General features: G+C 43.8%; 1 protein-coding gene across 1 annotated transcript in view; it reads right to left on the bottom strand.

The window, feature by feature from the left end:
- Window positions 1-16275, bottom strand: part of BATF (basic leucine zipper ATF-like transcription factor) — an 80964-nt gene that overhangs the window by 18893 nt on the left and 45796 nt on the right. The window contains exon 2 of the mRNA XM_078662034.1: window positions 15229-15333. Within this exon, the coding sequence (XP_078518160.1) occupies window positions 15229-15333 (105 nt within the window). The remainder of the gene's footprint in view (window positions 1-15228; window positions 15334-16275) is intronic.

The following is a 16275-nucleotide window of genomic DNA, read 5'->3' as shown; positions in this document are numbered from 1 at the left end:
CCATGAGTTGAAGACCCTTTAATGTGCCTGCTGTGTGGGCATGCCAACATCTGCCCAACCCTGTCTTTATTAGAGTTGGCTTCAAGGCGCTATGACTCATACCCTCTACAAAGGAGAGTTAGTGGGCATAGTCACATCCAAGCCTACCAGGCCAGCCACAACAAGCAAATAATAATCTTGGGGATGTCAGCCACAATGCCCTAAACAAACTCAGTCTGCCCCCAAGGAGTTATATCAGATATGGAATACATAATTCAAAGGTACCACAGCCAACTAGCATTGGTAAAGCCAAAAAGGGGTTGCTATTGTTTTTTTACTAACACTGGTCAGCATCAGATAAAAGAAAAAATGGTTAATGCTGAAGCTGAACAGCACAGCATCGGGGGAAAAATCAGGATGATGTATTTAATCAAGTCATCATACATGTCATGTATGCATCATGACACTACAATGGCCCCGCGTGAGCACATATACACACACGCATGATTGTACTCTGAAATATTGAGTACAAGAATATTGTGGCACACTAATATCATAGCTAAAAGATCAAGGGACAAATATTGAAAGGTAAGTGCATCTAGGGAAGTAAATCTATTCCTATTTCCTCATCTATGTACCTTTGACGATGTGTATATCGTCAAAGTACATAGATGTAGAGTTAGGTATAGAAAATCTATACATACTTGCATTTTTATATTTTGTCCCTGATGTTGGAGTCCCACAAAATTCTGTATCTATTCAGGATCCGCACCCACATACATGTGTCACTATGTATGCACACCTATTCATAATTAAGCTGTGTTGAATATTTTTTTTTCTGTTTACCATTCCAAGATGGCAGACTCATATCTAGGACTGATAAATTACAAAAATATAAAAAGTGCACGAAAGCATCTCATTTAGAAAGGAGCTGTCTGGCCGCAAATAGCAGTGCCAAAACCAGAAATAAATAGATATTTTTTTTAAATCATGAGGCAGAGGGGTGGCAGTGGGCTTTAAAAAATGCTTCAAAATAATGCTAAGTGGGACGAGTTGGCATCAAATGAGGTAGTAGGCAGAGCAATGCGGAGAGCGCAAGTGGGGCGGAATGTAAGAAGGAAGCAGCGCATAAGGGAGAGAGTAATGTGGAAAAGTAAATTTTGCCATGTTCTGTGTCCCTACGCCTCATCCATCATATGTTATGTGTGCATGACTAATATGCATATGTTATTCCCCATGTCCGATTAATGACGCAATTACAGTTGTGTCCACCTCTAGTATGCCAGTTTCCAGTCCTCGTGAATAATACGAATATCAGGCCTATGTAAAGCTACGCTGCCACGTTTCTTAGTGTGCACGTTATTCCATTATAAAGTCCCCCGTTTCCAGGCCTCAAAAGGGCCCGGACATCAGATTCAGCTCCTGTCTCCTGAAAAGCCTCACTGAGGAGCGATCCAGCTCCACCTGTATCCTCGACCTTTCACTTACTTCCTGCCTCGCAGTGCCCGGTGCAGCCCGGCTCTGCCTCTGAGTCTGCCAAAAGTATGTTATAGTTCCAGTTATCAGTTCAGTCCTCCTTCTCTGCATTCCTAAGCTACTGAACTGCATCAATAGTTTCCGTCATTGTCTAGCCTATTCGGCTCCACGTTAGAGAAATACTGTATTAATGGTCATTTAATATTCTTCATCACGCACTACATGTAGAATAATGCATGGTCCAGTCTTAGAATCAAGTTAGCCTTTCCCTTCATGACTTCTAGTTTATATCAACATGTTCCCTAAACATTAGATACCAGATAGGGTTTAGGTACATGTCGCTCCGACCCTCCAGACTCTAGTCTCTGCTCCTAGCACAGAGTTCGTAGCCCCCAGCTTCTCCTAGTGATACGTCATTGCTAGTTTACGCGCACCATTAGGTTAGAGGTTCCGGCTCCTTAGGTAGCCCCCTCCAAAGTTTCCGCCCATTCATGACATATTCTGTTACGTTTGCATCACATGCCTAAGTATACTCCCGGTTACACCTCTTTTTACTGTTATCTTTCGCGACTGCTACGCGTCACGCCTTCTGCTCCACCCACTGTTACGCCTACTGCAATGTAATGCTATGTGTTTGCGCTATGTATATAAGTCCATGTATTGTTATTAAAAGTTAGCGCGCTCATCCCAGATCAAGCCCCGGCAGCTGCTGGGCCCCAGTTGTCCTGCTGGGCCCTGTCACCTCTGTTCCTATGCAGGTTGTCCTGATCCCGTCCTTATGCTGTAATAAACCTGCAGAAACCCCTACTACCTCGAATCTTGACTCTTATTTTATTGAGCTATCTGTTATTCATTCATTCATTCAAAAATAGATCCGGTATTATTTATTTATATACCACATAATGGCGCCCGAACAGGGACTTGCCCTTTCCCCACGCGTCGGTGAAGCCACGCCGACCCCCTGACCCTCTGCAGTCGTGACGGAACCATACCGTGCACTGGCAGATATTTCTGCTCCAAGTATCCCTCAGGCCCACGGAGGAGACGGAGGAGGCGGTCCAGCATCCGAACGAGACGGTGGAGGAACGCGGCGAGTCCCGACCAGAGCCCAAGCCGAGAGTCCAAGGTCCGAGGTATCCGGAGGCCCACCTGTAACTGAAGTCCGAAGTTCGTCGTCCGTCGTCCAGTCCAGTCCGAGGCCTTCCGTTCCGTGCCGCCCGGTGAGTACCATTGCTGGGGTAGTATCTAGACAGGACCAATCTAAATTGACTCCTGGTCCGTGGGTTGGTGGTGCCCAGACTCACAAACGAAGTGTTCACCTAGGTGGATACGGGTCTTGATGCGTCCCTTTATGGGACCGGTATGTTCCGTACTGTTATAGCAGTGCATCCAGTAATTCTAGTCTGTTCCGTTCTCGAGAAATTCTGTTCTGTTTCTGTTCTCAGTATTTCAGGTAATATTCTGCTCGAACTGTTATTTATAATGTTCTTTATGTATTTTAATGTTGTGGTATGAGTGTGATGTGATTTCGTGTTTTCATTGTGTATTGTATTGTGTCCAGATTACAGTTCAGTCATGCCGCTCTTTTCCAAGTTACGTCAGTTAAAAACTAGAAAGGGTCTGTTAGAGGAAGCGGTTCCTGTCCCGCCCAGGGACAGTCCAGGTCATTTTATGTATCAGAAACATGGCATAAGCGCCATATTATATCTAGATTTATGGGTAGAGTATACCAAACAGTTAGAAGAAAAGTATAGATGGCCCGTATCGGGTACATGGGATGCCGAATGTATCATGCGAGTAGAAGAAGCATTATGGAAAAAGAAAGCCAGACAGTCACAGAAAGATGCCATCGAGTTATGGCGTAAGGAAGCTCATAAAAGAACGGAAAAGGAAGTCAGAAAGTCGGAGTTAAGTAGAGAATCCCAGGAACGAGCCCAAGAAAGAGAATTAATCGAGATAGGTGAACGAGTCAAAGCCGAACAGTCGGACAGACAGAGGCATGCCCTTATTAAGGGTATGTATCCTCTTCTCGCCGAGGGCTTGCCAAAAGCGACCCCAGAGGCATCTAGTAATTTCCCGCCACCATTAGTTCCGACCAAGCTACGTCACAAACCGACCGCAGCTGATATTTTTATTTCGTCCTATCTGGACGACACAGTCCCAGAATATGCAAATCCTGTTCGCGCTCCGCCAGTCCCTGTAAATCAGGCACTTCCTGCTCTTCCAGACACCGGAGTACCTGTTACGGTACCCCCGGTCCAGCCCGCCATACAAGTCCAGCCCACGTTACAATTACCGACCCTGCCAGGACGAAGAATGTCGGTCGACGATTCTAGTTTAGGGGCCGCAGGAGGAGGTCCTCCTCAAACCCCGCCGCCACACAAGCGTTTAACATTACTCGAATTACATGCTCAAGCGTTACAGCGCACGCCCAAACATCAGTCTGTTACAGAAATCAGGCAAACCCTTAACGAATGTGTCTATGATCCAGTTCCAGGCGAATATAATATGGTTTTATATTCCTTACGTGTAAGGAGAGTGACCGAGTATCTAGTCACCTTACCGAATATGAAAGAAGATCTAGACAGAATATATCGTTTCATCCGTACAGGGGATGATCCAGAAAGTATTGGCGAGATTATGTCTCAAAGGAAAGCCGAGATCCAGCTCATGATATTAAAGTTCCTGATCAATTGTCTAATAAGAGAACAAGATTACCCGTCTAAAGATTCCGCCGAAATGAGAATCCTGACAAGGTGGAGTGATAATATAGCCGAGGGTAAGCACAAGACCGTCGGTGCTATGGAGAGTATGTACAAAAAAATCCGTAAAGAAATAATAAAGATACACGAACAGCGTAAAGCAGCACAAGTAAGCGAGAAAGAAAGTATCTCTGATCCTGAAGAGGAAGACGAGAATTCCGCCAGAATAGCGTATGTAGGAAAATCTAGATTTCCCGATCGCCATTTACGTCTAGAACACAAGTCTATTTTCCATCATCAAGCACCAGAACAAGGTTCTCTAGAACAAGTATTTCAAGCTACCGATCACATTCTGAAATCACGAGTCGGTTACAGTGAATTAAGTACTATGCATGAACAAGAACTAGCCCGATCAGCAGTCCGATGGATTACTGATTCTACCACTTTTCCAGACGAAATAGTGGCACAAATGTTCCTGAAATTGCCCCCAGCCGAGCAACGACTGGTGGGTATGTATATGATCCAGCACCTTATTACTCTGTATGAGGGTCAACACTCTGATCCAGGTCCGTTACATGATGTCCTGAACGAGTTACTCCAGTATAGATGGAGAGGTCTAGGTACCGATTTAATTAGTGTCATTCTAGAACAGCGCCACAAATATAGAACGTTCCTGAACCCGCATTTTGTTCATGTCTCACCCCCAGAAAGTAAATCATTCTACATAGACAGACAGAATCCGTTACGAGAAGTCCACCCAGTCAGAGGGACGGGTGGCGAAATGCAACGAGTGTTTGTATACACTCCGATTTCAAAGATGGAACTTCTTGAAATGAAGAAATTAATTCCCTGTCATGACAAAGATCCAGCGGGGTTCCATAGAGAATTAAAAGACATGCTCCGTATGGGAGAATACACTTACCCAGATATCATTAAAATGTTAAAGGTCCTGTTACCCGCAGGGGTGTATGAAAAGTTAAAGGAAAAAGAATGGGAGGTGGGAGAGAAAAAGATCGATTGGGCAGCTCTAGAAGCTGAAGACAAGGCACGAGTACCAGGTACCGGTCTTGGAGATAAATGTAAAGAATTACCAGAATTACTGATTCAAGTTTTACCCAGATTATTGACAACTAGGAAGGAAGACTGGGATGCAATCTCAGCCTGTAAACAGAAACAAGATGAAGATATTAGTGATTTTTATTCTAGATTTGAGAAATGTTTCAGTATCAATAGTGGTCTCAAGACAAGTAGTGAGTCATACCCTCACCTTTTCGTTACCAAATTAGTCGAGAATTCAAGTCCACAAATTAAAAATCGAGTTTTGAAAGTCGAAAGCACCTGGCAAGCAAATACTCCGTCCCAGATGCTCCAGATGCTCCAGTATCACCAGAATAGAATCAGGGAAGAGCAAGAACACGAGAGAAAACGTATGAAAGACACGAAAATGAAAGTACTAGTTGCACAATCTGTTCCTCAAGACAGTCAGAAGAGGGGTCCGAATCAAGCCAGTCATCCTGCAGCTCCCGTTAAAGGGAACTGCAATTATTGTAAACAGCCAGGTCATTTTATAAACGAGTGTGCAGTTCTGAAACACAACATAGCTACTGGTAAGACTAAAGAAAGACCACGTCCGCCGAGACAAGAACAAGTTTTACAGACTCCTCAGTCACAGAATGCACAACAGACAGTTACAGCAGCGCAGCCTATTGCTGCAACACAGCACGTCACATCACAGATGTACCAGTATGCACAGTCTGAGTATCCAGAGTACCAGCCATATTCATGAAACAGCCTAGAGAGGGAGGTAGGCTTGCCTCTCATCGAGATACCTGTAGATCAAGAAGGTCCCTATGTTCACAGTCAAGTATTAGGGAAAGACAGAAAGTTTTTGATCGATACAGGGGCAAGTAGGACCACAATTAGTCACGCCGAAGTTCCAGGGGCTCCGCTCTCAGGCTCAAGAAATGTTTCCCTTGGATTTTCAGGAAAGCCAATAGTTAATGAGATATCAAAGCCAGTCACTCTAGAAGTAGGTCCATTGTCCCGTACTACTGATCTGTTACTTACTAAGTCATGTCCAGAAAACCTATTAGGCATTAAGACACTGAAAGAGTTAGGTGCAGTTATTTGCTGTTCCCCAGAGGGAATACGTCTGTTCCTACGTGACTTTAAGGGTCACTATGTATTACGAGATTTTGATTCAAGATTGTCTAATGTTCCACAGCACTTATGGGCGCAAGGTCCAACTGATGTAGGTTATATGCAAATCACACCCTATCGTGTGACTCTCAAACCAGGTGTAGTGTTACCCCGAATCAGACAGTACAGATTGCCACCCGAGGCTGTAGCAGCCTTATCCAAAATTATTGACGAGCTCATGGCTCAAGGAGTAGTTGTAGAAACTGACTCCAATGTATGCAATTCTCCGATCATTCCAGTCATGAAACGTACTGATCCGAATGCACCCCCAGTATATCGATTAGTGATTGATTTACGAGAGCTTAATAAATGTATTATTCCTCAGTACCCAGTTGTTCCAGACATCTCTTCCCTATTAACGGCCATTGATTCCGAAGCCATGTTCTTCACTGTCATAGACCTCAAGAATGCATTTTTTAGTGTCCCGATTCATCCAGACAGCCAGTTTCTTTTCGGATTCTGTTTAAATGGAAGGAGCTATATGTTTACACGCGCTCCTCAAGGTTTCACAGAAAGCCCTAGTATTTACAGTCAAGCACTTAAGAGACAACTAGACAATATTCACATGCCAACTGACACTGCCCTGCTCCAGTATGTCGATGATCTCCTGATCACAGCCCGTTCTGAACGTGACTGCGAACGAGCGTCACTTACAGTTTTGTATTTCCTTGCCGAGATGGGGCACAAAGTGTCACCTTCGAAGCTTCAATTCTGTGTCCAGCAAGTGGTATACTTAGGACACTTGCTGTCCAAGAGGGGTAGGCAGTTGACACCCGACCGTATCCAGTTAATAGCGAGTCTTCCCCAGCCCAGAACCCAGAAGGAGGTACGTGCCTTTATCGGCCTTACTTCTTATTGTAGACAATGGATTCCTCAGTATGCATTTCTAGCCAAGCCACTGATACAGTTAACGACACAGGAGGCAGCCGTATCGACTGTCCTCCCTTGGACATCTGACCATACACTTAGTTTCAATGAGTTAAAGAAAGCCCTATGTCAAGCTCCAGTTTTAGCCACACCGAACTACAGTAAGCCTTTTACACTTTTCGTTACTGAACGTGAAGGTACAGCATTATCTGTTCTTACACAAGATCAAGCAGGACAATACAAGCCCTGTGCTTATTTTTCGAGCACATTAGATCCAGTCGCCCAGGCGTTGCCTGCGTGCCTCAAGTCAGTTGCAGCCACAGCTCTAGCTATCAGACAAAGTGATTCCATAGTTTTAGGACACTCCCTGACAGTACAAGTTCCACACTCCGTAGAAGTTCTTTTAAACCGAACACAAACACAGCACTTGACAATTGCACGTTTAACAGGTTATGAATTGACACTGTTCCAGCCACACATAGAAATAAGACGCTGCAACGTTCTGAATCCTGCTACACTGTTACCATCAGTTAATTCAAATCCTGACCCACATGACTGTGTGGAAGTAGTTAGCATTACGACAAAGCCAAGACAAGACCTGACAGACATTCCGTTACCAGATCCCGACCTGACACTTTATGTGGATGGTTCATGTATGAGAACTAGTACAGGAGAACTAGTCGCCGCGTATGCAGTGACTACTGACACTGAAGTTATTGAAACACACCGTATTGACACCCTGTCCGCTCAAGCAGCAGAGCTGGTTGCTCTGACACAAGCCTGTATACATGCCAAGAACCTGAAAGTTAATGTTTACACAGATTCACGTTACGCATTCGGAGTTGTACATGACTTCGGAGTGCTCTGGCAGGAGAGAGGTTTCATGACTTCTCATGGAACCAAGATTCAGCATGGTCTCCTTATTCAAGCCCTGTTAGATGCCATACATTTACCGACATCTATTGCTATCATGAAATGCAAAGCACATACGAAAGTTACTGACGTTATTTCCCAAGGTAATGATCTAGCAGATCGCTCAGCCAAGCTTACAGCACAGACTCCAGACATTCCAGTTAACATGACACATACTCCAGATCCGATTACATGCATGACAGTTAAGGACCCTACACAAGATGTCATAGATATCCAGTTACATGCTACTCCCGATGAAATCAAGAAATGGTCTGAACAAGGAGGGGTCCAGACAGATCAAGGATGGTTAACGAAGGGTAGAGCCACATGGTTTCTCCCCGACTCTATGGTTCAAGTCATTATCAATACCGCACATAGTCCAGCACATTTAGGAGAAAAAGCTATGTTAGACAGTATCCAGAACATTTGGTTCAATAAGCATTTACGAGCTGCAGCCAAACAGAAAGTCCGTACCTGTATGATATGTTGTCAGTTTAATCCAGGTAAAAGTGTCCCGGTGGAACAAGGTGGTTTCCAGCCCCCTGACCACCCTTTTGAGGTCCTCCAGATGGATTATATTCAGATGGAGCGATGTCGAGGTTTCAAGTATGTCCTTGTAGTTGTATGCGCTTTGTCCAGGTGGACAGAGGCATATCCAGTCCCAGATTACACAGCCGCGACCACTGCCAAGCAGTTGGTTCGTGAATTTTTCCCTAGATATGGGCTCCCTAGAGTCGTATATTCTGATAACGGTCAGCCATTCTCATCTGAACTGATGAAGCACGTTTCCCTGTTGTTAGGGTACCAGTGGAAGTTCCATTGTGTACGCCATCCTGAAGCAGCCGGTCTAGTCGAGAGACATAATCAGACCCTGAAAATCCGTATTGCCAAAGTTTGTAAAGAAAAAGGTGTGGACTGGCTAGTAGCTCTGCCAGTCGCTTTGTTTTATATGCGCATGGTTGCACATTCCAGATCAGGTCTGTCCCCGTATGAGGTCGTTTTCGGCCGCCCCCCTAACATGTGGGGTACTCCTAGACCCCGAAGTATTACCGATGTTTCATGTAATATGCTGACAGATTACCTAGCTTCCTTGATGTCTGCCCTCAACTCATGTCGTTCACAGGTTGCTGCCGCATTTCCAGACAATACAGAGGTGGCACCGCATGAAATCGTTCCAGGTTCCCTAGTGATGATCAGAAATTTTGACAGATCAAGTCCGCTGGAACCACGTTGGAAGGAGCCACGTCAGGTCCTCCTCACCACCCGTACAGCCGTCAAGTTGGAAGGCAGAAAAGGATGGATCCACCTTTCTCATGTTAAACTTTTTAAAGGATTGAAACCGGTTTCTAAAAACATTTCCAAGGATTCCCAAGATCGTAAAGACTGCCAAAATATTGCTCTTAAGGACTGTCCCGCAAAAGACATTATTACAACCCCTCCCTTGTTAGAGAAAACTCCGCAACAGGAGTATAAGTTAAAGCTCAGGTCTAGTAAAATAAGTCAGTCAGTTTGATTGTATAAGTCCTCCCCTAGGTGAAACGGTTAGATTGTTTCTGACATGAATAAAATAGACCCCCATAGTGAGAGAGTCAGTCAAAGTTCAATCAGATGTATCGTTTTTCTAAGTTTCATATTATTCATCAGCATTATGATTTCCTGCACCAGCTATGCGTTCTATCTGTATTTTCCAGTTCCTCATGTAAATATGTCTGCTAATGCTACAGTAGAGCACACGTTTAGTGATCTGCCTCCTCACGAATATTCTTACCGCCTCGCTATGCGCAACAACTCATTTATCCGTATGTTACATTACTCACACCAGACCAGCAATGCCACTAATTGTTGGGTGTGTGGTCGACTCCCCCCTTTCCAGACACCGAAGGGAGTTCTGCCACTCTTTCCTTATCCATTTTCTCATAATGGTTCATGTGGAGCATGGTCCACGTTAACGTCATCCGCAACAGATATGTCTTTTCTTAACAGTACATGTTTTCCAGACAAGAAAGGTCTCCCCCACAGAACAGGTTTAGATCTAGAAAATGAAGTATATAATTTAGGTAATTATTCGTCGAATTTCATGGTCCTGAATGTTCAGTCTGATACTACTCCAGACTTACCTGCTATTTCAGTACTACCTGTCAAAGGCGAATTATGTGTCCGTAGTTATGGTTCCATACATGTAGGTCATAGTGAATGTACTGCTGTTATCCAGTATAGTGACAGTGGGAAATCTGTTTTCAAAGCTTCACGTCATTCTTATTTTATTTGTGGTCAAACTGCATATGTTCGTCTGCCCCTCGATTGGGAGGGAACCTGTTACATTGCCTTCCTACTGCCACCTGTTTTCCTAGCCCCATCTGATTATCACAGAAACACACATCTAGTACACATTAGACATAGAAGGGAGTCCCCAATTGTCGATCATACTGAAACTACTCTAGAACAGTATACAGATTTCAATAAAGGTTTCTTCTTCTTTGTAGGACCTGTCCAGAATAGTAAACTGATCCGTAGGTTAACAAGAACCCTTGAAGCTGTAGTAAATGAGACTGCCTCTGCTCTAGGTAACTTAACCGAAGAACAATCTGCTATGAGATTTGTCGTTTTGCAAAATCGTCTCGTCCTTGACGTCATACTGGCCGATAGGGGCGGGGCCTGTAGAGTCATCGGATCTAGTTGCTGCATTTTCATTCCAAATAACGCGCCGTCTGTTTATTCAGCTATAACCAGACTCCATAAAATTGCCCATCTGTTACACCAAGATCCAGGCACCTGGACATGGTCTGGTTGGTTCTGGAATATAATTTCCGCATGGGGATGGAAAGTCCTGTCCTTTTTAGGTATTGCAGTAGCGATCATATTTAGCTGCTGCCTCTGTATACAATGTGGCCCTGCGATTTGCAGCATGTGTGCTACCTCTTGTATCCCTAGTCCCAAGCCCCGTTCTAAATCCCGTTCCAAGATAATTCGAGACGAACAAATGGTACTGTATGAAATGATAGATGGTATCATGAATATTGATGTTTCCTGATGGAAACGTAGTGACAAGGAGGGAATGTGGAAAAGTAAATTTTGCCATGTTCTGTGTCCCTACGCCTCATCCATCATATGTTATGTGTGCATGACTAATATGCATATGTTATTCCCCATGTCCGATTAATGACGCAATTACAGTTGTGTCCACCTCTAGTATGCCAGTTTCCAGTCCTCGTGAATAATACGAATATCAGGCCTATGTAAAGCTACGCTGCCACGTTTCTTAGTGTGCACGTTATTCCATTATAAAGTCCCCCGTTTCCAGGCCTCAAAAGGGCCCGGACATCAGATTCAGCTCCTGTCTCCTGAAAAGCCTCGCTGAGGAGCGATCCAGCCCCCACCTGTATCCTCGACCTTTCACTTACTTCCTGCCTCGCAGTGCCCGGTGCAGCCCGGCTCTGCCTCTGAGTCTGCCAAAAGTATGTTATAGTTCCAGTTATCAGTTCAGTCCTCCTTCTCTGCATTCCTAAGCTACTGAACTGCATCAATAGTTTCCGTCATTGTCTAGCCTATTCGGCTCCACGTTAGAGAAATACTGTATTAATGGTCATTTAATATTCTTCATCACGCACTACATGTAGAATAATGCATGGTCCAGTCTTAGAATCAAGTTAGCCTTTCCCTTCATGACTTCTAGTTTATATCAACATGTTCCCTAAACATTAGATACCAGATAGGGTTTAGGTACATGTCGCTCCGACCCTCCAGACTCTAGTCTCTGCTCCTAGCACAGAGTTCGTAGCCCCCAGCTTCTCCTAGTGATACGTCATTGCTAGTTTACGCGCACCATTAGGTTAGAGGTTCCGGCTCCTTAGGTAGCCCCCTCCAAAGTTTCCGCCCATTCATGACATATTCTGTTACGTTTGCATCACATGCCTAAGTATACTCCCGGTTACACCTCTTTTTACTGTTATCTTTCGCGACTGCTACGCGTCACGCCTTCTGCTCCACCCACTGTTACGCCTACTGCAATGTAATGCTATGTGTTTGCGCTATGTATATAAGTCCATGTATTGTTATTAAAAGTTAGCGCGCTCATCCCAGATCAAGCCCCGGCAGCTGCTGGGCCCCAGTTGTCCTGCTGGGCCCTGTCACCTCTGTTCCTATGCAGGTTGTCCTGATCCCGTCCTTATGCTGTAATAAACCTGCAGAAACCCCTACTACCTCGAATCTTGACTCTTATTTTATTGAGCTATCTGTTATTCATTCATTCATTCAAAAATAGATCCGGTATTATTTATTTATATACCACAGTAAGAAAGCGTATGCACTCCCATGGGATCTTAAAAGAAAAAGAAGAAGGATAAAAGTCATCTAATGAAAAGGATGGTAAAAAAGCTTAGATTCAGGATTGGGAGAAATACAGGAAGAAGAAGAAAAGGCATCTAATAAGAAGCAAGGACATGGGATTGACAAGAAAGCCGATCAATGGTAAGCAACAGGCTGACCCAAAGGCCAGCGTATTGTACACAAAAGGTCTTCAATAATAGACAGCTAAAAGTCATCTGCAGGTGACACCTAAAAACGGGAAACAACCATTACGACGCGGTCATAACACCGCAGTACCATTACAACGCGGATTTTAGAACGCAAGTCGTTACCACGACTGGAGGGCGCTCTAGACTAAGGAATAGTGTGATTTACTATTCCAACACCTTCCCTACTGTACGTAGGCTTGAGTTGGAATAGTAAATCATACTATTCCTAAGTCCAGCACCCTACAGCGCAAGTCGTGGTAACGACTTGCGTTGTATAAGCTGCGTTGTGATGGTACTGCGGTTTTATGTACTGCGTTGTACCATCATACATCCCCTAAAAACGACATTTACCAAAGGATGTTGAAAATAGATCGGTGCTCAAATAACAGCCCAGGCTATGGCCCAGGTGTTTCAGTGTTCTTGCCGAGAGTCAGAATGGGCTGGCATCAATCCCATTATGACCCATGCATTTGAAACTGAGAGGTGTAGCCCAGCCCGATATGATTGTCTTGGGGGATACCACTTACCAAGAATGGCCAAAATATCAACTTTTCTTATAAACAAAATAAAGTAAATCAGACGGTCACACGTGCAATACAATTGACTGCATTTTTGCAGGCACTGTCGGGCTCACGTGTCAGATTAAGTTAAAGATACAAAAATGCAGCTGGAAAAGACAACACTGATCGCAATAAGAGAAGATAATAGGACAGGGTCCACTGAACCCCTTGAAGATTGTAATAGTTGCTTAACATTTATAGTACAATGAAGCAGCTGGGGATGTCATGTTCAACACTTCCTTTTGTAGGACTTGGCAATATTTACAGCATACCACTTTTTTTTGTGTCCCTTTGTTGCCCAGCGCACCCTGCAGCCTCCTTTACGGTCACTGCTCATGCTTAATGAGGGCGGTAGGTACTGGTTTTCCAGTTAGCAATGTGCACCAGAGCAGCCTATATGGCCTAGTTGTCTACAGGGTCACCAAAGGCTGTAGTGGCCCATTTTCCTTCTCAGTCCTGCATTGCTGGTCATGTGAGTCCCCTGCAGCCAGTCGAGGGCTTTGAACATCAAGAGCTACCACTAGGGCTGCCAAGAACTTTTTCCCTTGCACTCCTACTGAAAATGCAATGGAGAAAGATTTGAGATATCTTCTATTTAGTGCGGAGAGACCCATATCTGGTGGTGTTGATAAGAGATAACTTGCTGAACAGCACAGGGTACCTGTCATATAGTATGTCAGTGGTGTGGACGGGCCTGCTCTTGCCCAACACTGTATAAGAACTGGTCTCAATGCCATGCGACCCATGACTCCTCCAATAAAAAGCGAGTCGGTCTGGTCACACGAACTCTACTTGGTCATCATCAGCAAGCTACACCCACCCACAATGTCTTGCCAAAAGCAGTCTGTCAATGGAGTAATGTCTAGGCCAGAGAAGAATACATAACTTGGGGCACGATGTATCAAAGGGTTTTACTCATTCTGTGTCTATGGGAAAATGTGTTCGTACATATGGCCCTTAAAGTACAACACACAAAAAAAACTCCATTGAATAAAGCATTCTAAATGGAGCTCGGTGCTCTAATAACAGCCCTGAATGAGGCACAGACACATCAGCGTTCTTGCTTAGACCCAGACACAAGCCCATGTGACCTGTGCAACTGCAATGTAGAGGAAAGAGCCGTAGCCCAACATTCTACCAGAATGTATTTAGTTTATTATTGCAAGAGTTTATCCAAAGTGCTGTGCAAATAACAGTGCAAATTATAATGCAGAACAATATAGTCACTATCAAAGCTAAAACCGTTGCCAATTAGTCAGCAAGCGCAAGCATTCTTTCAGTCGAGTCTAAAAGACAATATAATTGAAGGCAATCTTACTGCAAGTGAAAGTTAGTTCCATAACCAAGGAGCCAATGATTCGAAAGAACAAAAACGAGACATAGCGCAAGGAGGACCGGGTAAAGATAGAAGACATAAGGAAGCAAAGTGCAAGAGGCGACTTCGAACGTAAGGCAAATCTACCATCTCAGATAGAGCGGGGGCAAATAGTGAAAACACCTAAATACAAAACACAACATTTTTCATTTACATTGACAAGAGAATGGTAGCCAGTGAAGATGATGCATGTAAAAGGAGGTAGAGGAGTGAGGAGAAAGAGAAAAAAGAAGACAAACAGAAGTGTTCTGTATAGACAGAAGTGGGTTTGTTCCCAGCCCAGTTTGATCATCTAGGTGTTACCACTTTCCAAGAATAGCATCAAGATTAACTAAAATACTTATGTCAAAGTGGAAAGAGTAATGAGGTAAGGTGCCATCTTTGACAGGTACGCGCCAAGATAGACAGACCACGTGTGACTTGACATCTCCGATATTGTATACAGGCAGTGCTAGGATCCCTTATCACATTATTTTAAGGTTACTAAATACGGATGGAGAATACATTACTAAAGGTTTTACGTAAAGTTTTTCTGTTGTAGGACATAGCTATATTTACAGCATAGATGTATATTGAAGATTTCCGTTTTCACCCTAGAGTTGGTGTTTTGGTTTTGATGAGTCTTTGTGGGTTTTAGCACCTACCAGGTGTAGTGTATCTGCTTTTTGTGTTTGCCTCTGTCGACTCTTCTGAGCAGCAATGCGATTCTTCTCTCTCCTCTGAACTTTCCTCATATCATCCGATGAATCCTTTAAATTGAACAAAGAAGCCAGGATTAGTCAATTTATCACAAACTTCATTTTCAACAGTTGATGACACTCCGTTGTCACCACTGGTTCCACCTCTCAAGTCCAAGTGCTGTGTTCTTGAGGCTCAGAGGCATTACTGTTCATTCCTGATACGGGTTGTTAATGTATGTGTATGAGGACATTGTATCCCCCCTGATCCCGCTTACTGCCGAAAAAGCATCGAGACTTCACTATAAGTCAGGTTTTCCAAGAATTTGAATAATGTGGTTTCTCATTGTTGAACTTTTTCCCCTCCGTCTACAATGACTAGTCTGTCAGCGACTCTGCACAGTCCCAGTGAAATACTTCTCCAAACTTTTCAATACCTAAAAATATCTATAACTTAGACCCTATGAGCTGAGTCACAGATGCTCTTGGACTTTGACCGTTTTCACTATTTATTTATCAAAAAAGAACATCTCTTTGCTTGTCATGTATCAGAAACACATTGTCCTCTCTCCAAGGTGGTCTGCAGACATTCAACCCCTGATTCACAAAGCTAAACTTACACTTCTGTTTCAGTTTACTACCTTTTGATATTCAAAAAATAAAAGTTTAATTTTACTAATAATAAGTTTACGACTGCTGAAACCCAGGAGATGAAAAAGATAGGAAATACCTATCTTTTTATGTGCGAAGTGTCTGCCATGAGTTTGTGAATACCCAAAAAATAGCAAACTTACACACAAGTGCACATTTTACCTTTGTGACGTAGGCCCAGAATGTTTACTTTTAACATTTAATGGAGATCTTGGCAATGGCTCATTTGAAGACATTTAAATACGGGCGTCATTTGATGTTACATAAGAAGTCACTACATCAAAGTCTTAGAATGTTATGACATAATCAAGTTTGATACAATGTGTACGATGTGGGGTAAAATTCAAACACTGGGCATAGGCC

Source organism: Lissotriton helveticus, chromosome 9, assembly GCF_964261635.1.
Source record: "Lissotriton helveticus chromosome 9, aLisHel1.1, whole genome shotgun sequence".
NCBI lineage: Eukaryota > Metazoa > Chordata > Amphibia > Caudata > Salamandridae > Lissotriton > Lissotriton helveticus.
Note: the sequence above shows the minus strand (reverse complement) of the source record. Positions and strands in the feature narration are given on the sequence as shown.